Here is a 20,881-nt window from a genome sequence, read left to right on the forward strand (position 1 = left end):
TAACAACTTCCGAGAATGAAAAAGGAGTACCCATGATCTTTCTTTACTGTTATGTTATAAACATAAGCATGGAATAATAAATAATACGATATGAAAATGAATAAAACAATTTTGAAATTGATATTTCAATTTAGCATGAATATTAAACCAATAACGGACACAATTACCTAATTTATTTTTTAGAATTTAGAGATGTATTTTAAAGGAATGAATTTACGATCATTAAATTAACTATTGATTTTCCAGAAGATGGGTCTATTAAGTAAATAATCGCAATAATTTATACAAGGTTCAAAGAATAAAATGTCATATAGTCACATATTTTATTTCATTAATCATGAAAATTAAATTGTTTAAGAATGTACTTTTCTGTAGTAATTCTTAATTTCTTCTTTTTGTCCTATGTATTCCATCTATGCAAATTATATATTGACAGGTCAATTGAAAAGTCCACGGCCTACCATAGTAAAACACATTTTTTTGGCAAAATTTTTTTTATTCAACATAATTCCTTTCCAACACTGATTATAGCGACCCTCCAACTTTTCGATACCATTTTTGTAGTACGATTTGTCCTTTGCTTCAAAATAGGCCTAAGTTTTGGCGATCACCTCTTCATTCGACGAAAATTTCTTCCCAGCGGGCATTCTTTTGAGATCTGAGAACAGGAAATAGTCGCTGAGGGCCAGATCTGGAGAATACGCTGGATGAGGAGCAATTCGAAGCCCAATTCATGGATTTTTGACACGGTGCATTGTCTTGGTGAAGCAGCACATTCTTTTTCTTCAAATGCAGTTGTTTTTTGGCGATTTCGCCTTTCAAACGGCCCATTGTATAATATGTAATAGTCGCTGTTGATGGTCCTTCCTTTTTCAAGGTAGTCAATGAAAATTATTCCATGTGCATCCCAAAGTACAGACGCCATAACCAGCCTACTGTTGCGTTTTCTTTTGTTTTTGATATATTATAACTTGAATTTTATTATTTTATTTATATATTATCATTATTTCATTTATGTATTCATATAGCCCTTTAATCAATATTTGTATCTTAAAATATATATTACAAAAACAATAAAAACACCAGGCTTATTAAAAAAATAATTTATTTACCTAAATTTTTATATAATATTGCATTGTTCTTTACATATTTATTTCATTCTTCGATCTCATCCTTGCAGATAGCTCATCTTTAATTTGTCTTCTGTGGTTTTCGTTAATCTACTGCATTCTACTCTTTCTTATCTCCCACGAGGGAATTAACAACTTGCTAACAAATGAGGAATTAAAATTCTGTGAAACTGTTTTATAACTGTTAATATTTTATGCAACATTCCTTTTAACTCTTGATGCACGAATTAATGAAACGAAATTTGAATGAAAACTAGTCAGAAGTTAATACCACTAAATTCTATAGAAAAATCTTAACAACCTTTAAAATTATCTTTCGCACAATGATATACCATCCAGAACCATGTCAATTAATAACAGTCCTTAAGCAAGAATAATTTTTATTTTTTGCTATTTCTTCATGGGACATAAAATTAAATTAAACGGCCATCTCTCAAAATGTAAGCATGTTTTAAGCAAAGAAATATAGACGAATTTTGTTAATCTATGTTGAGATGAAGTTTCCGCCTATATTGGGTTTTTCTTTCGCAGCTGTATACACCTTCTGATAAAATGAACACAACTTGTTTTTCCTGCAAAAAATCTATAATATATCTTTACGTGACCATACTATTCTTAACAGTTTTTTATCCAAATTTGTTAAAACTCTTTAGTAATTCCAATAATGCCTTTATCACCGAAATTAACACAAAATCTTAAATAACACTGATTAATATTGGACCTGCCGACTGGCGAATCATCAACTTAGAGATTATTCCAGAACCTTCATAGTTTATGGATTGTATAGTTTCAATCCCTTTTGATGAATCTGAAAATTTTAATCAAAACAAAATTATAAAGCATCTAAAGTTCAGAACAGTGCTAAGCTTCATTGAGGTATTCCCTCTAAGATAATTCTTTATGTTTTCATTATCTTCACTGTGCTATCTCATTCTTATTCAGATCTGTTCTTTTCTACGTTTTCTTCTTATTAGTTATTAAGGCATCATTCGGTCATCTCTCTCTTCGGTTCTCTCTCTCTCTCTCTCTCTCTCTCTCGCTCTTTGTTGTTTTTCACTTTTTTTCGATTAAGTTTGGGTTTATCGAAATTGTTTTTGTCGTTGTAATAATAAAGTGTCATTCTCTTCTTCCTCATTATATGCACGCCATTGGAGTTGTGTAGGTATTTAAATTTTTTGTTTTTTTTGTCTATTGCTTTCGTTTCTCAATTAGTACCATCTGCAAAGTATTTACTTTGCACATAAGACTGTGAAGTCTCTTTGTAAATATGTTTGTGCTTTATAGTTATTGCTAGGAGCCCAGGAAACAAATATAGAAAAATAACTCCATCGTAACTAGCAAATCCTGATATCTTTTGTTTAAGTTTTCATGTTGCGGCCACCAGACTCAAGTGTGCTTGTTGTTGTTGTTTAAAATCATCTGTGAAATACCTTCAGAAGTTTTATCTTATGTTTCGACAAAATCTAAATGGTTCGCCTACGTGTACTTCCTGTGGATGGTGTCGAGTGTAATCAAATAATTTGTTGATATGTTGGATATGTCGATGATAGAGATCTAAGCAATATGTTGGCAAACTTTATTTCCCAAAATTGCAATACATATTCGTGATTAAAGTTTTGCCACACATTTTAGATCTTACAACATGTTCATGAAGTATAGGTTAGTATTTTGCAATTAAATGTACCAATTCTAAATGACGTGTTCTATTAATACTGATGTCGTTTTCTGGTCATGTAAAGTTGAATATTATTTGGCAAGGGATTTAATGGATTTAAACATTCTCATTATTATCTGTCGCTACAATGAGCAAGATGTCATTATTACACATTTATTTATTTAAATTTCAAGGATGCTCTTTGTTTATACTTTCAATTTTTACGGTTTGAGACCAACATTTTTCTTTCACTATTCAATATTTCATGCTTTTGACGCATCATAATCTAGTTGCAAGTAGCTGAAAATCTCATTTTTCATAATTTCACATTTCTTCTGCCTATTTAAAAGTTTGGTCTGCGTTATTGCGTACCAATAATTCTTACATAAATATTTGTTTTAATGACATATTTCTTCAAAAAAATCTCGTAAAATTATATGTATCGTTATTTCTGAATGCCGGCTATTACCTGCATATTTTGTAGTATTGACGAATATCTTTTACCTTTATTTTTCTTGAGATATATACCGGTTTGAAACTATCCATTTTACGACCTCTTAATGGATTAATTGAATGGTTCCTAATTTTAAAATATTTGTTTTGCGGTAACTAAATGTTTTATAGTTTATTACGAATTAGTGATATCAATTGCGTAACTTTATGATGGGATAATCGCAATAACCATATGATGGGAATTTTCCTACATTATTTTGATGACATAGATTTAATGATGCCGCTCTGCATCGTATCAAATTACCTTGTAATAATAAAATGCACAAATTGTAATTTTAATAATCGCCTAACAAACTTATAAGCATGTGCAACTATAATATTTCATCAAATACTTCAGAAGAATATCGGAGAATTCATTTTTGAACTTAAAATGTTTGTTTCAATATTTAATGTTTTTGAAGCATCAGTCTTGATCATACTCTAGTGATAAGTGGCTGAGAATACCGTTTATCATTGTCATGTAATTTTTGTAGCTATTTCAAACCCTACTAAAAGACCTGTATTTATATTGTATAAATTTTGTTTTAATGACATTTTTCTCGAAAAAAACTTCTTACAATTATAAAACTTGAATCGCTCTTGTTGAATGCCGGCTCTTATCTGCATATTTTGTAGTATTGAGGAATATCTTTTACCTTTATTTCTCCTATCTATTTTATTATATATATTACTTTATTTAGCTATTTTACGATTTCTTAATCGATTATATTGAGTGATTCCTAATTTTACAATAATCGTTTTATTGTATTGAAATATCTAACGGTTAAAAAATACGAATTAATGATATCAATTGCGTTATGATATAACCGCATTAACCTTATGATGGGAACCTTCCTACGACCGTGAGACTTCGAAAATCTCAACACCTGACCACGTTGTTTTACCTGTCCGATTTGTGTCATGTGCAACTATAATATTTCATCAAATACTTCAGAAGAATATCGGAGAATTCATTTTTGAACTTAAAATGTTTGTTTCAATATTTAATGTTTTTGAAGCATCAGTCTTGATCATACTCTAGTGATAAGTGGCTGAGAACACCGTTTATCATTGTCATGTAATTTTTGTAGCTATTTCAAACCCTACTAAAAGACCTGTATTTATATTGTATAAATTTTGTTTTAATGACATTTTTCTCGAAAAAAACTTCTTACAATTATAAAACTTGAATCGCTCTTGTTGAATGCCGGCTCTTATCTGCATATTTTGTAGTATTGAGGAATATCTTTTACCTTTATTTCTCCTATCTATTTTATTATATATATTACTTTATTTAGCTATTTTACGATTTCTTAATCGATTATATTGAGTGATTCCTAATTTTACAATAATCGTTTTATTGTATTGAAATATCTAACGGTTAAAAAATACGAATTAATGATATCAATTGCGTTATGATATAACCGCATTAACCTTATGATGGGAACCTTCCTACGACCGTGAGACTTCGAAAATCTCAACACCTGACCACGTTGTTTTACCTGTCCGATTTGTGTTTACGTCTTTAGATGACTCTGAAAGGTAATATGTTAAATTTAGCATCTTCATGTTTACGATACAGCCGTAATGTGTACATTAAAAGACTACAAGAAAACAGGTAGATCTTTGTTTAGAACCGCAACTATAGATTTTATGGCGCAGCGCTTCGTTCTTTAGGTTGTTTATTGTACTTGGGGTTTTACAACTGTTACACCTCGTTACAAGTGCGACTTCATATTTCAATTGCTCGGTTATGATGGGTTTTTCCAGATTTCTAATTGGAAGTAACGCTGTTTCCTTTTATTGGGTACAGTTAGTTTATATTGCAATAAAATAAATATATAATACTTGAAAAAGAATGCCTATATTTTAATTATTATGAACTGTTTTTTTATATAATCGGCTATTGTTTAGTTGTCTGCATTGTTTACTAGTGGTTTTATTAGTTGCCTGATGTATTTGCATTTTTAAACTACTTCTATAACTGTTAGCTTGAGGAGTTGTTACTAGAGTTCAATTAGTAATATCTATGACTTGTAAATAGTTCAAATATATACAACACTATTTTTTATGTTCTACCAATTTAAATTCTTGGAAATTAGTTCTTCATAATATTCGTTCGTAATATATTTAAATTATAAAAATACAATAAAATAAATTTGAAAAGTTGATGATTTGCGTCCGATAGCGATAACAGCATCCCTAGTAAATGATAATTTTTTTCTTGTATCTGAAATTGTTATTTGTGATAAAAGTTGATATTCTGATATATTGATATTAAAATATAAATAATATGAAATATAAATTGTCGTAATAGTGTACGGCAAACGGCTAGTACTATAACTATAGTACTCCAGAAATTAAGAGTACAATTAAAGGAATTAACTATTCAAAAGAAGCGAAGGAAATGGTAGCTGAAAAACGAAAATTAAGAAAAAATGGCAACAAAACAGAACACTTTATCTGACAATAAAAATACTTATAGTGAATCTGTTGATGAGAGTGACAGTGACAGTTTGTATGGGAAAATAAAATTGTTGTTTTTAATTTTCTTCGTAATGATTCCATATTTTCTCACCATATAAGTCCACTCTTGTTTTCTATAAATATGTTAAAATTAAAATTAACAAAATCGCTCCGAACGTTCTGGTGCTTTAGTGAGACTAACGAACATCACTTCATTTCACAATTGCAGATCTTTTTTATATCAAAACAGCACAAAAAATTTCGAACATAATCCAATCTAATTCCCTTTTTTGATTGGCAAGCAGTGAAATCGCGATTATAAAATAGTTCGAAGTGAATTCAGTTAATTATCAGAATTTTCAGAATCATTTCAATCGCGTGTGAACATGTGGAAGTTGCTTAGCCGCTCTTTGAGAGTTTTAGCTCGATTTTCTTCCAATTAGTTTTGCAGTTCGTTGTCTTCGAACATTTTTGTTTCTGCAGTCCATTTTTTTTGCCGTCAAAAGCACGGCTGTTAAATCGTTGAAACTAAAACCGATAACTGGGATGTGATGACTTTGGAAAACTGCTTTTCTATTTAGAGGAATGTCGAAACCATCCTATTTACCAGTTAGCTTCTGTTGCTTACTACTAATTATCACTTTTCTATAGTTTTTTGTCACAGGTAATTAAAGAACCTTACCAAATCCTTAATTAAGTACGTGTAGTAGTTCTGTCATTTAAATATGCTTAATTTCTGTAATTTAATATACAAAAATATTATAAATTATTATTCTTTTACGGACTTTTTGTCGCAAGTAATTAAAAAGCATTAATTAATCCTTAATAAAGTGTGTGTTGTAGGGTCAACACTTTAAATATATTTAGATTTAAAAATTTGATAACAAAAATAACACCAATTATATAGTGATTTAGTCCTTTTCTCAAAGATAATTAAAAACTCTTGTTAAATTTTAACTAAAAGCTTGTAGTGGGTTTGATCTATTAAACATATTTATTTTCTATAATTTGATATACAAAAATAGTATTATTCGTTTTTACAGTATTTCTTTGTCAAAGATAATAAAAAAAACTTATACATATGCTTATAAACTTACATATATATATATATATATATATATATATATATATATATATATATATATATATATATATATATATGTATATATATTTATAATTATTTTCAACATTTTGCTACCCAGATATACAGTTTATTTCAAAATTGATTTAATAACAGTATTTTCATCAAGGATGGTTCAAAAATAATTAATTAAACTCAAGTAACATATGTGTCAGTTGAATTTAACATTAGCATACAGAGGAATGTCGAAACCATCCTATTTAACACTTAGTTTCGTTTGTTTACATTAACGTGTTTTCACCAATAGATCAATCAATTATATATACAATAATTATCAATTTTCAATAGTCTTTTTGTCACATAATTAAAATTATTACTAAATTCTTAATTAAGTGCTTTAAATATAATTATATCCTATGGTTTGATATACAAAAATAGTACTAATTATCAATTTTCAATCGTCTTTTTGTCACATAATTAAAAGCATTACTAAATTCTTATTTAAGTGCTTTAAATATAATTATATCCTATAGTTTGATATACAAAAATAGTACTAATTATCAATTTTCAATCGTCTTTTTGTCACATAATTAAAAGCATTACTAAATTCTTAATTAAGTGCTTTAAATATAATTATATCCTATGATTTGATATACAAAATAGTACTAATTATCAATTTTCAATCGTCTTTTTATCACATAATTAAAAGCATTACTAAATTTTTATTTAAGTGATTTAAATATAATTATATTTCAAAATTGATTTAATAACATTATTTTTATCAAGGATGGTTAAAAAATAATTAATTAAACTCAAGTAACATATGTATCAGTTGAATTTAACATTGGTATATAGAGGAATGTCGAAACCATCCTATTTAACACTTAATTTCGTTTGTTTACATTAACGTGTTTTCACCAATAGATATCAGTAGGAAAATATGCTTGTATCAATGTTCGTTTGTTCATTGTATTGGATATGTTTCTTTGTTTGTTGGAATATTTATTGCTATTTTACGGAAATAATTTGAATAGGAACAGAAAACAGATTGATATCAACTTGTCATAGTAAAGTAAGTTAAAGTTGGACAAGATATTAGGTTTGGTCGAGGCTGTGTGGAAATGATAACAATATAAGAAGAAATAGGAAAGACACAGCAATTTATTTATATGTATAATAACGGATAACGTTTTGTAAGAATGTTCATTTGGTCGGTTGGAATGTGTGTCTGTTGTGTCTGAAGCAATTCGCAAAGGAATAGAAAACGCCGGCTGAATAAAAACTTGTTTATTTCATGTGTTCGATGGGAGGATGGACAGTATATTAGGTTAGGTTAAGGAAGTACGGAAGCGTTATGGAAGTGGTACTGTTACAAAGGGGTAGAGTAAAGAGAGTCACGTCGTAGTGGCCTTTTATAGCCGGGAACCTCAAGGTACCAATCTACCATAGTAGCCAACCTTTGAACTTGATGCAGGTGAATACGTGGTGGTCTAAAGGGTGGTAGCGATCGTGATTGAGTTAAATTAAGCGATATAGTAACGTTGCGCAAATTGAATGCATAAAGATGTTTACGGACGAGCACAAAAGTGAGAATGCCGTTAATATACTTACATGGGAAGGGAGATAGGGATACGGAACCGACCCCCTTCCCCCCATTACGGCGAAACAACCCGATTATCGTCCGGGACTCACAAGGACGAGGCCCTCTCACTCCCGCGGGTCTCTACAAACACCAAGAAGCCCTTTGTTCGACCTGGAGAAACGACCACTTCTGTACAAGGGTGCGCTACACCAGTCTCGATTCGAGAGCGGGCCGCGATGCTCCGCTCCGATTCGCCAACGCCGGCTCCTCCCATACGCCTCCGCCCGTCATTGGTCCGGGTGAGAGGTTTCGAAAAGAGCCCTTGATACAAGGGTGTCCTTCAGTACCTCTCGATATATTCGAAAGCGTTCGCGTGTCCGTCCTCTCCAACGGTCTCTCGTCCGACGGCGTTTCGAGTGTTCGCGCGTTCATCATTTGTTTCGTTTGTTGTTCCGGCGCCTGGCTATAGGCCGAACGTATACCGTTAAAAGTGGCTGCGAAAACGGAGACTGACACCCGATCGGTGGAGGAAGAACCTATCATGCCGCCGTCCAACGATGCCGAGGCGAAAAGCGGCGGTTTGGTAGCTATATCACAGGCGGCTGTGAATGGCGCAACGGCCCATAATCCCGCGGCGCTGTTTGCCTGGCCGCCGTTGATTTTTCCGTGGATGCCGTTGCTTCCGGGGGCCCTGTGTTCGACTGCCATGCGAAATGCTTTACCTGGGTAGGATATATTTCAACATCGATCATCTAACATACGTTTGGAAACCTATTACTATGCTCCAGAAAATCGCGCAAACCGTCTGATTTTCCGTAAAATAAAAAGTTTACACATCTTTCCGCAATTGAACTCGTATAATATGTTCAAACAGTGAGGTCGGTAGTATTAATTACTAGTTTTTAATAGACCTTTTATCACAGATAATTAGCTTTGTTAAACTTAAATAAGTGCGTGTAATAGGTTTGACGCTTTAAATATACTTAATTTCTGTAATTTGATATACAAAAATAGTACTACTGTTCAGTTTTTACAGTATTCTTGACACATATATTTAAAAAGCCTTACTAAATCCATAATTAAGCGCGTGTACCAGATTTGACGTTTTAAATATACTTAAATACTCTAATTTGATATGCAAAATTAGTACTAATTATCAGTTTTTTTACAATATTTTTGTCACAGATAATTAAAAAGTCTTATTAAATCCTTAAGTTAGTACGTGTAGTAGGTTTGACTGTCTTAATTTCTATAATTTGTTATACAAAACTAATTTTATTGATAACTGATTATCAATTTTCAATAGTCTTTTTGTCACATAATTAAAATTATTATTAAATTCTTCATTAAGTGCTTTAAATATAATTATATCCTATGGTTTGATATACAAAAATAGTTCTAATTATCAATTTTCAATCGTCTTTTTGTCATATAATTAAAAGAATTACTAAATTCTTAATTAAGTGCTTTAAATGTAATTATATCTATGGTTTGATATACAAAAATAGTACTAATTATCAATATTCAATCGTCTTTTTGTCAAATAATTAAAAGCATTACTAAATTCTTAATTAAGTGCTTTAATACAATTATATCCTATGGTTTAATATACAAAGATAGTACTAATTATCAATTTTCAATAGTCTTTTTGTCACATTATTAAAAGCATTACTAAATTTTTAATTAAGTGCTTTAAATATAATTATATCCTATGGTTTGATATACAAAAATATTATTAATTATCAATTTTCAATAGTATTTTTGTCACATAATTAAAAGCGTTACTAAATTCTTAATTAAGTGCTTTAAATATAATTATATCCTATGGTTTGATATACAAAAATTGTACTAATTATAAATTTTCAATCGTATTTTTGTCACATAATTAAAAGCATTACTAAATTCTTAATTAAGTGCTTTAAATATAATTATATCCTATGGTTTGATATACAAAAATATTATTAATTATCAATTTTCAATAGTATTTTTGTCACATAATTAAAAGTGTTACTAAATTCTTAATTAAGTGCTTTAAATATAATTATATCCTATGGATTGATATACAAAAATTGTACTAATTATCAATTTTCAATAGTATTTTTGTCACATAATTAAAAGCATTACTAAATTCTTAATTAAATGCTTTAAATATAATTATATCCTATGGTTTGATATACAAAAATATTATTAATTATCAATTTTCAATAGTATTTTTGTCACATAATTAAAAGCATTACTAAATTCTTAATTAAATGCTTTAAATATAATTATATCCTATGGTTTGATATACAAAAATATTATTAATTATCAATTTTCAATAGTATTTTTGTCACATAATTAAAAGTGTTACTAAATTCTTAATTAAGTGCTTTAAATATAATTATATCCTATGGATTGATATACAAAAATTGTACTAATTATCAATTTTCAATAGTCTTTTTGTCACATAATTAAAAGCATTACTAAATTCTTAATTAAGTGCTTTAAATATAATTATATCCTATGGATTGATATACAAAAATTGTACTAATTATCAATTTTCAATAGTCTTTTTGTCACATAATTAAAAGCATTACTAAATTCTTAATTAAGTGCTTTAAATATAATTATATCCTATGGATTGATATACAAAAATTGTACTAATTATCAATTTTCAATAGTCTTTTTGTCACATAATTAAAAGCATTACTAAATTCTTAATTAAGTGCTTTAAATATAATTATATCCTATGGATTGATATACAAAAATTGTACTAATTATCAATTTTCAATAGTCTTTTTGTCACATAATTAAAAGCATTACTAAATTCTTAATTAAATGCTTTAAATATAATTATATCCTATGGTTTGATATACAAAAATATTATTAATTATCAATTTTCAATAGTATTTTTGTCACATAATTAAAAGTGTTACTAAATTCTTAATTAAGTGCTTTAAATATAATTATATCCTATGGATTGATATACAAAAATTGTACTAATTATCAATTTTCAATAGTCTTTTTGTCACATAATTAAAAGCATTACTAAATTCTTAATTAAATGCTTTAAATATAATTATATCCTATGGTTTGATATACAAAAATATTATTAATTATCAATTTTCAATAGTATTTTTGTCACATAATTAAAAGCATTACTAAATTCTTAATTAAATGCTTTAAATATAATTATATCCTATGGTTTGATATACAAAAATATTATTAATTATCAATTTTCAATAGTATTTTTGTCACATAATTAAAAGTGTTACTAAATTCTTAATTAAGTGCTTTAAATATAATTATATCCTATGGATTGATATACAAAAATTGTACTAATTATCAATTTTCAATAGTCTTTTTGTCACATAATTAAAAGCATTACTAAATTCTTAATTAAGTGCTTTAAATATAATTATATCCTATGGTTTGATATACAAAAATATTATTAATTATCAATTTTCAATAGTATTTTTGTCACATAATTAAAAGTGTTACTAAATTCTTAATTAAGTGCTTTAAATATAATTATATCCTATGGATTGATATACAAAAATTGTACTAATTATCAATTTTCAATAGTATTTTTGTCACATAATTAAAAGTGTTACTAAATTCTTAATTAAGTGCTTTAAATATAATTATATCCTACGGATTGATATACAAAAATTGTACTAATTATCAATTTTCAATAGTCTTTTTGTCACATAATTAAAAGCATTACTAAATTCTTAATTAAATATGCTTTAAATATAATTATATTCTATAATTTGATATACAAAAATACTACTAATGATCAGTTTATTACAGTATTCTTGACACAGATACAGATATAATTAAAAAACCTTAGTAAATCCTTAGTTATGCAAAATTAGTACTAATTATCAATTTTTTACAATATTTTTGTCACAAATAATTAAAAAGCTTTATTAAATCCTTAAGTTACTGCATGTATTAGGTTTAACGCTTTAAATATACTTAATTTCTATATTTTATTTTACAAAAATACTAATTAATCAGTTTTCTAAAGACTTTTTTATTACTGGCGGACTGATCTGCAGATCGAGATAAACAATCCTTGAATATATCTCGCATATCTATTCAATAAATTTTAGATCATATTTTAACCCGATATGAATATGGGAAATATACTAAATGAGTACATACTCAAACAAAAAAAGCAAATTTCAAAAGAAATTTCAAATTCATATCATATATATATATATATATATATATATATATATATATATAAAGGCGAATTCGAATCTTGCTCCTGCTGGGACATGGCCGTAAATTTATGTTTGTGATTGTTTAAAATTTGTGAATGTTCTAGACAAGAATGTAAAATCCGACAAGGAAAATAATCCCAGTCAGGCCAGTATCCAGGCTGGGTAAGACCGGATGTCTTCTGGGATGATTTCTAAAATTGGTCACTCGCCAGTCGGTAGGCTTAATGCTGAGGTCCGTGGTTCGGAGCCCATGTTAAACTGTAGGTCCAGTCCAGATAAACCCATAGTTGGTAAAAGGAGACTTAATTATATTTAAAAAAAGATCGTTCGTCGATTCCTCCATCAATTATGGGCCGATTTTCAAAATTCTTTTTTAATTCGAAATAGTCCACTTCCGAGGTGGTTCCATTGGAACCAAGTCAGGATCTGATGGGGGAAGGAATGAAATCAAGAGAAACGCTCAAATTTCCAAGGCATGTACAAAGTTTATATATATAAAACAAATGTAGAACAACAAAGAGTTATCGTCCGAGATATCGTTTGAAGTCGGTTAAAAAATAAATGATATGTGATAAATATTCATAATTAACTGAAAATGTTTGTTTTGTCAACGTTGGATTACTAATTATTTTGACGAGTTCTATATAGTTTTTAAAGGCGATTGAGTCGCTCTACTTTTCTTCGTATCTTTTCTGCATTTCTCCAATATCCTTGTGAAATCGTTTATCGTGCTCTTCACTTGCATTTCCCAAATATTATGGAAGTTAGTCTATGTAGTGGCAGAATGAAAAAATTGTGCTTTTAGATTCATTAGGCAACTAAATCTTGAAATGCCTCCACCGTTCTTTTGGAGATATCTTTATTGTTACGGTTTTTATGATTGTTATTGGTTCATATTTTAATTTTCAAACAACCAATTTTAAGTTTCCTAATTTATTTGTTTTTGTAATAAACAATAATAATATCTTAAAATCTAAATCTAGTAGTTTTTAGATATATTAAATTAAAATCATTTATACAAAACATTTATTAATTAACAATAATTAATATCAGCTATTAGCATTATTGATTATAATAAATTGTTTACATTAAAAAAAAAGAATAATAAAAAGATAACATATTGATTGACAGACAAGAATATATGATAATAAATGAATAATTTTAAAGTACCTTGGTATTCTATTATCTTGTTTTTGTACTATTCTTACGGTTTTATACTATAAAACTGGTAAAACTTTTAATTTAATTTCAAATTAAAATATATAAAATTAATTTCGTTGGCAAATTCCATCTATATATCAGAATTCAATAAGAATTTGTCTTTTGCTGTTGAGTAAAACAGTTTAGAGATAATCCACGCATTGTCGATTAATATCTGAGAGGCTTCTCTGACTAACCCTTATAAAACTACTCATAAATCAAGCCAGATTGTTACTTAAACCAAAGACATTTCTGACCGAACAGGTTTTGACTAATTCCAAAAGGACCGTCTCATACATAGTTCGTTTAAATTGACTTTTTTCATTCTTTATTCAAAGTCAACGTAGGTTTCTAACGTCCGTAAATCTACTATATCACGTTCGCTCATTCAGAAAAATTCCCACCTTCGGTTTACTCGAGAATATCGGAAATGGCTTGACATCTACACCGGAAAAAGGCATTTTGGACTCGGCAGGTATTCTTGATTGTCAATGAGATACCCTCGAAGGTAGTGACGGTTCTATACAAAGACTTTGTCATTATGGCCGGCAATATTCTGACGCTCGTTGAATCGGTGTTATAGGATCTAGTTCAAGCTCTTTAAGGCTCATTGATTATCAGCGAAGTAATTTGAATCAAGGCAAAATCAGATAAATTTGAATCATTAAATACGTATCATAAATAAGACGAGTCAGGAATAAATACTTATTATTAATATTTATTACATATATTATTAATACTAAAGCTACTGTTAATTAAAACTTGTTTATTGTTTGGTTCGCTTCAATCTTCTGGTTTCATGCGTTTTATCTAGTTGCTGTATATTACATCGAAATCTTGGATAACTTCGTGGATCTATTTGATGTCGAGGTTATCGTGCAGTTGGTTCTTGATTAAGTAGGATTAAACCCATTAATAATTAAATCAAATAGATTTGTTTTGGCAGCGTTTGATTAATAGTTTGGCGACTTCTAAATACGCTTTATAACCGATTCATTAAACAATATCTTCGATTTGAGGTAAATTTGCGAGTATCTTCTTCTGTGTGTCTACTTCTCAATCAATACCATTATAGTTCTTTAATTATGAATCTGATCTGTGCGTATTTTCGTGATTTAACGCGATCTAATTTCATAAAAACGACTGTGTAGCTATTTCTAGATTAGTTTGAACGACTATCCTAATTTTTCGTTTCGTTGATTTCAACGTTTAAGATGCCTACGATTGCTTGAAGACAGGTTCGATGTCACGTCCAACATCTTATAATTTAGCCCTATCATCATTTAATTGAAGCAATTTGTAGGCTTGGATAAATTTGAGTTTGTTAAAATTGTTTTTTGGTTTGGTTTGGTTATTTACTTACATTAATTTTTTTATTTTATATTGACCAGCATAGTTGGTTAATTTTTAGTTTTCAATTGTTAATTTGTTTTTTTTGTTCGTTGGAGGTTGGTTATAACATTCCAATTGACGAATTTTATTGATGAATTAAGATTATTTATTTATCTATTAATTATTTAGTTATTATCAAATACATATGTATAATTATATACATATTATTTGTTTATCTAATACGTTGTACTATATTAGTGAGTCAGCTGAGGAACATTGTTTTAACAGAGTGGGATTATTTGTTAGGATATTAGTTCCAAATAGACTTTATTTTTGCATTTTCTTTGATTATCGAGCTTTTTTATTTAAATGATTGCAATGTTTAATATTTTTATACACTTCTGAAAACTGGTCGATATTCTGATATCTATTACATTTGATGACTTATTTCAATAGACTGTGTCTTACGGTTTAAATACTAAATTTTTTGAAAAGTAGGAGCTCCTTAAATATTTATGTTTTAATGAGAGTTATAATTAATGTTAAATAACAACGTCTTTGAATATTATTTTGCTTTTGTTTTAACATTATTTATCTAATATTTTGTAATATATCAACATGAATCAGCTCATTGGTGTAGTGGTTAGAGTAGTGTATAAGTGTTGGTAATTAATAGAGGAACATTGTTTTGACTGCGTTGGATTACTGGTCGGTTTGATGACATCCAAATATGATTTATTATTGACTGATAAATTAATCTCTTTAAATTTAGGTCAGATTAGAAGTATCTTCCAACTAAACAGTATAGTTGGTTAATTTTGAGTCTAATTTGCGCAGCTAGCAGATATATTTTGACAAAAATCCTGATTTTTCTAACATTCTAACATTTCAACATATTCTTTAGAAGACTGGTGCATGTTCAACAACAGCAATCTGAGTCACCTGAGGAATATTGTTTCAATAGCGTAGGATTATTAGTTAGGTTTAATGACTTCTAAATAGGTTTTATTTTTGTTTATTTCAACCTCTTTAAGATCTATATACTTCTGAAGACTGGTCCATGTCCATATTTACAGTATATTTGGTAAATTGTTGTTTTATAATGGTTTTAATATTATTTTTTTTTGCAAACTAGTGTTTAGTGTTAAATATTTATTTTTTAATGACAATAATTATTAATGTTATCTAAGACATTTTTTTGAATGTCGCTTTCGTTTTATACAGACTTTCCTAAGAGAAATGAAGAAATCATTATATGGTAATAAATAATCAAAGATCAACTCTGAGCAGCGGCCACGAAAAAAAGGGTTAGAATAACATCACTCTAAATACGACAGAGTAAGTTATTCATAATAATTTGAAACGTGTTTCTAGCACGTCGGAGTCGTATTTTATTGTGTTGAATTAGTTTGTTATAAAAAGTCATCAAGGCACCGGTATTAGGACCGAACAAGGGAATTCTGACGAACCGAATGGGACCTGTGTCAGGGGCCACTTCAATAAAAATCGTTTTGCGGCGTTTTCTCTGTACCCGGTGAGTTTCGGGGGACAATAATCGATAAGTCAAATGCCGTGAAAACGGCAAAAGTCACGTTTTCGACTAAATAAATGTCGGACGATCGTAAACAGGTGGTTTTGACGGGACCGGTCGACCAGAGTCAGGTGTTCGTCCGTGTGGATTTCTGTATGTGCCAAAACTGAAAAAATAATATTGGATCCTGTTGATCTTAACAAGTCCTCTGTTGATTTTATGCCCATTTCGGCGAATTGTAAATCTAAACTGTTGCTTCTGAAACAGTCGACATTTATTGTGCCCTTTCTTGTTATATGCCTGCTTTTTTTGATCTCCATTAACGTTTTCGAAAAATACTAATTGATATATCATTTCTTCTTGATTATGATGGTTTGATATCAAAGAACTTGATTTCATAAGTTTGATCTTGGATAGAGCTAACACAAAAATATTTCAGAAGACAAACATTTAATTATCCTATACTTTAGTGTTGTTTTGTATAGATATTAAGTAAGAAAGTAATCAGGATAATTCAATATTATTTGTTTTATTCCTTTAGTTATAAACGAAATAAAAAAGTCTATCTATGGGGATATATGTTTAATGCGTGGATTAGTTAGATGCCGTAATGATGTTTTGACTGGTGGGATAGTTTCCCTGAGGAAGACATTATGAATATTCAGGGTTTCCTTATTTTAATCGATATTAATTAACTGAGAAGATTAAAAAAAATCATTTATTTTTATAATCATGTATTTGGCGAAACAATATTTTGATTATTCAGATGGCACAATCATATTTGGTATCTACTTACTTTAGATACTATTTTATTAACGTAAATTATCACATATCCTTATTTAGTTATTTATGTCGTTTAGACCAAGACAATTTTTGCTACTATTCTTGCTACCAGACCTCGAGCTTTCGGTTAACATATTGTTACATTTACTAGCCCAAAACGATTGGATGATCGTGCTTTTCAGCTGAAGGAAGTCTTCAATTAATACATTATTATTTTTACAAAACAATAATTTATTTATCTATACTTTTATATAAAAATGCGTTCTCTTTTCCATGTTTGTCATTAGATCCTGAGGGTATTGTTGATAGTTTTATATTTTGTTTATTTGATCCAGGTCTACTTTTGTCAGCAAATTTAATTTTTTCATAGTATCGCTCTTCACTATTCTTGCATCCTAAAATCCTGTATAATTTCTTCTTCTTTGAATTTCGCATTCTTCGACTTTCACTCTCAACAAATTCTAGCTACATCTCACCTACAAAATAAAAATTAAATCAGTACTAAAACATATCATGATTTAAAAAAAATTCTAATTATTACGAATTACCGCAATTGCTACTATTCTTGATGGACAAAATCTTATTAAAGAATAGACTATTTCCAACTCAACAAGAATCATTTTCTTTTCTGTTTTTATTATTGTTTTGAAATCTGCTTTCTTTTTTGATTTTCTATTTTGATTCCTAATTGATGTCGTTGAAAATGATTTGTTGAATTTTTGAACATTTCCACTAGCTTTTAAAAATTTGACCTTACATTCTGCACTTACTCTTTGTTCATTCATATTTTAAAACCAATGTAATGTATGTTAAACCATCAAGAATAACACAACAATTTAATTATTACTTCTACAGATTATTACTAATGTGTCACGAAATCCAAATTTGCTAGATTTTTTTTGTTGTTTTCACTCTATCGACTGTATAGATCGACTCGAAAAGAACGTACTCCAATTAGAAGAGACAATATAGTTTATTTACAAAAGACAAAACCCAACTTGGCATCTAACAATCCTACATTTAAACTACTGGAATAGGTTCCGGTTCCATGTTTTGATATTAATCAATAACCAATCGTTACATGTTTAGCTATTGAAGTAACAATAAATAAGCAAATATCCTTGGATTGTGACCCGTGAGAGTTTTTCAAAAACAAATAGCAACCAGTAAAAGGCGGATCCAGTCGATCAAATTCAGAAAACAAATCTATCAAGGAATGCTCCAATTTTCTCGGCCCGCACATTATCGTTATATTAATCGAATTTCTCGAAAATACGAACAATCATTGATTTACGTTTCGCGCGATAATTGTCGATAAAATAAATAAAAATGACGTCAATCGAGAGCCTTCGCAGATTCTCGGAATAGATTCCAAACATGTCCTATACAAGGGGAGATGTGAAACACAATCTCGAAAAGTACGGATCGAAGACTATGGTATGGTTCTGTTACAGGTTGATCGACAGCATCAAGATGACCACCTCCATAGGAAACCCGAGGCAACCGGGCGGATTCGCGATTAGCGACATCCTGGAATTGGACCGTCAATCTACGCAACACTCGGAACTGGATCCCGGATTGAACGAAAACGGATATACTACCACCGATTTGTCATACCTAAGGAGATGGCCCCAGTTACCCGATCATTGTAAGTGGCAATTACTACTTGTTTATACGAATAATGCAAGATCTTCATCTTGGAAAAAACAGCTGTAATAGGTTACTCAATAAGTCACAGGTCTGAGTAATAAAACAACAACCTTAAGATATATTTTTCAAGGCTGATTAGTTCAGTCCAGCGCTTTTTCGCATTCTTTTAAGTTACCATGGTTTTTAAACACACAGTCTTAGAGAGGCTAGACTAGGACTATATGACGAATAGCAAAGTTGATGTTCTATTTGGTCATCGTTATCACCAAATTACAATTCGGTTGAGTAATTTGAATATATCAAAATTTTCTCTCGCTAAAATCGTGGAGATATGAGAGTCTGAGACTTATTGAGTAGTCATTGTTGAATTATGTGTTTTTTCCATATATAATTTAAATTATACCTCTAAATATATTTTTATTAATTAAATCTTAAGTTACATATTTTTAATATAATCTTATTTGTTACTACTCTTCTATTGTACTTGTATTAATACACAAGGAAGGCAAGTACGGGATTAATACATCAGTATGTACTTCCCTAATAAAAATAAAACTAATCTTTTTAAGGTAAAGTTATGAATACACAACAAGTTCATGTGGCTTGATCTTCATGTGTCATTCAATCTTCTGATTTCCTATGTGTTGTCCAGTAGCTCTATTGCTTCTACGCTATTCATAGTGCTAAGCTTTGGTAATTAATCGTAGAACTTCGACTACTAGTTGGTTTGATGTTTTAGTTCAATTCCATATATGCATCCCATAGGTCCAAATAGGGGTTATGATTGCCGGAAAAATCAATTTATTTGATTTTAGATCAAGTTGAAAGTATCTTCCAACTCACCAGTACAGTTGCTTGACTTAGAGTCTAATCTGTTCTGCTTTTTGTCTGACATGATATTTCCAATTTAATCTACCATCTAGATGGATGCCGTGGTATTTAGTTGATTCCCTTTGAGGATTCGGACATCCATTAACTAATATAATTAATTGCCATTTTGCTGCAACGCAAGAATGACATGGGCAGATTTGGAGCTATTAAGCAGTATTTTCCAGTCTCTAGTCCTTTTATAGATCTTGTTGTCAGCTACTTCTATTTTTCTACAGCTTTAGACGGATCTTTTCCATAATAAGACCTCTAAATATATCTAAATGATTGTTGCAATCTCATGTTTTCATTAGAATAAAGATGCTGGTTATTTATGTGAAATGGTTTGACAGACTATGCGTATTTTTAACTTAAAAGGGATCTTTAATATGCCTCAAAAGGCATTAAAATCTATTGTTGGATAGTTATGGGTCATGTCCGATTTCACTGTTCTTTATTCTGACATCTATAACGATTTTGATATCCAGTCTTATTTAAATGGTTGAAGATTGTTTCATGATGGGTATTTTTGCTGAATAACGACATCATGAAATGAAATAATGGCCTATCATGAAAAGGTTCGTCTTTAACATTGACATTTCCGACACTAGCGTTCATTTAGTCTCTGGTCATCATAAACACCACACAATTTTCGACGAACCTGCGCTGCATCTTTTAGAATTCGGAAATAAAAACGGAAAATATGACGAAAATGGTGTTAAGGAATGTCCATTTTTACTGAGTAAACAAATGATGATGAACGAATGAATGATGAACCTTTATAACTAAATCTTCTATGAAGTCTTTATATAGTGTGTATTATATAAGTGTGTGTTAATTTTCTGTAATAAATTGAATCATAAAGATAACATTACCAATATCGGGTAACATTTTAAAATGTT

The 20,881-nt window shown here is 29.3% G+C and overlaps 2 protein-coding genes across 2 annotated transcripts in view; one reads left to right on the plus strand and one right to left on the minus strand.

Annotated features, from left to right (window-relative positions):
* Positions 1-20,881, minus strand: part of Sec24AB (Protein transport protein Sec24AB) — a 160,618-nt gene that overhangs the window by 55,524 nt on the left and 84,213 nt on the right. The window lies entirely within an intron of this gene.
* Positions 1-20,881, plus strand: part of LOC143204591 (uncharacterized) — a 58,981-nt gene that overhangs the window by 21,246 nt on the left and 16,854 nt on the right. The window contains exon 2 of the mRNA XM_076417268.1: positions 18,917-19,110. Within this exon, the coding sequence (XP_076273383.1) occupies positions 18,917-19,110 (194 nt within the window). The remainder of the gene's footprint in view (positions 1-18,916; positions 19,111-20,881) is intronic.

The sequence above is a fragment of the Rhynchophorus ferrugineus genome, unplaced genomic scaffold (genome assembly GCF_030347505.1).
Source record: "Rhynchophorus ferrugineus isolate W39M unplaced genomic scaffold, kcgeb_rfMv2 rfM11, whole genome shotgun sequence".
In the NCBI taxonomy this organism is placed as follows: Eukaryota; Metazoa; Arthropoda; class Insecta; order Coleoptera; family Curculionidae; genus Rhynchophorus; species Rhynchophorus ferrugineus.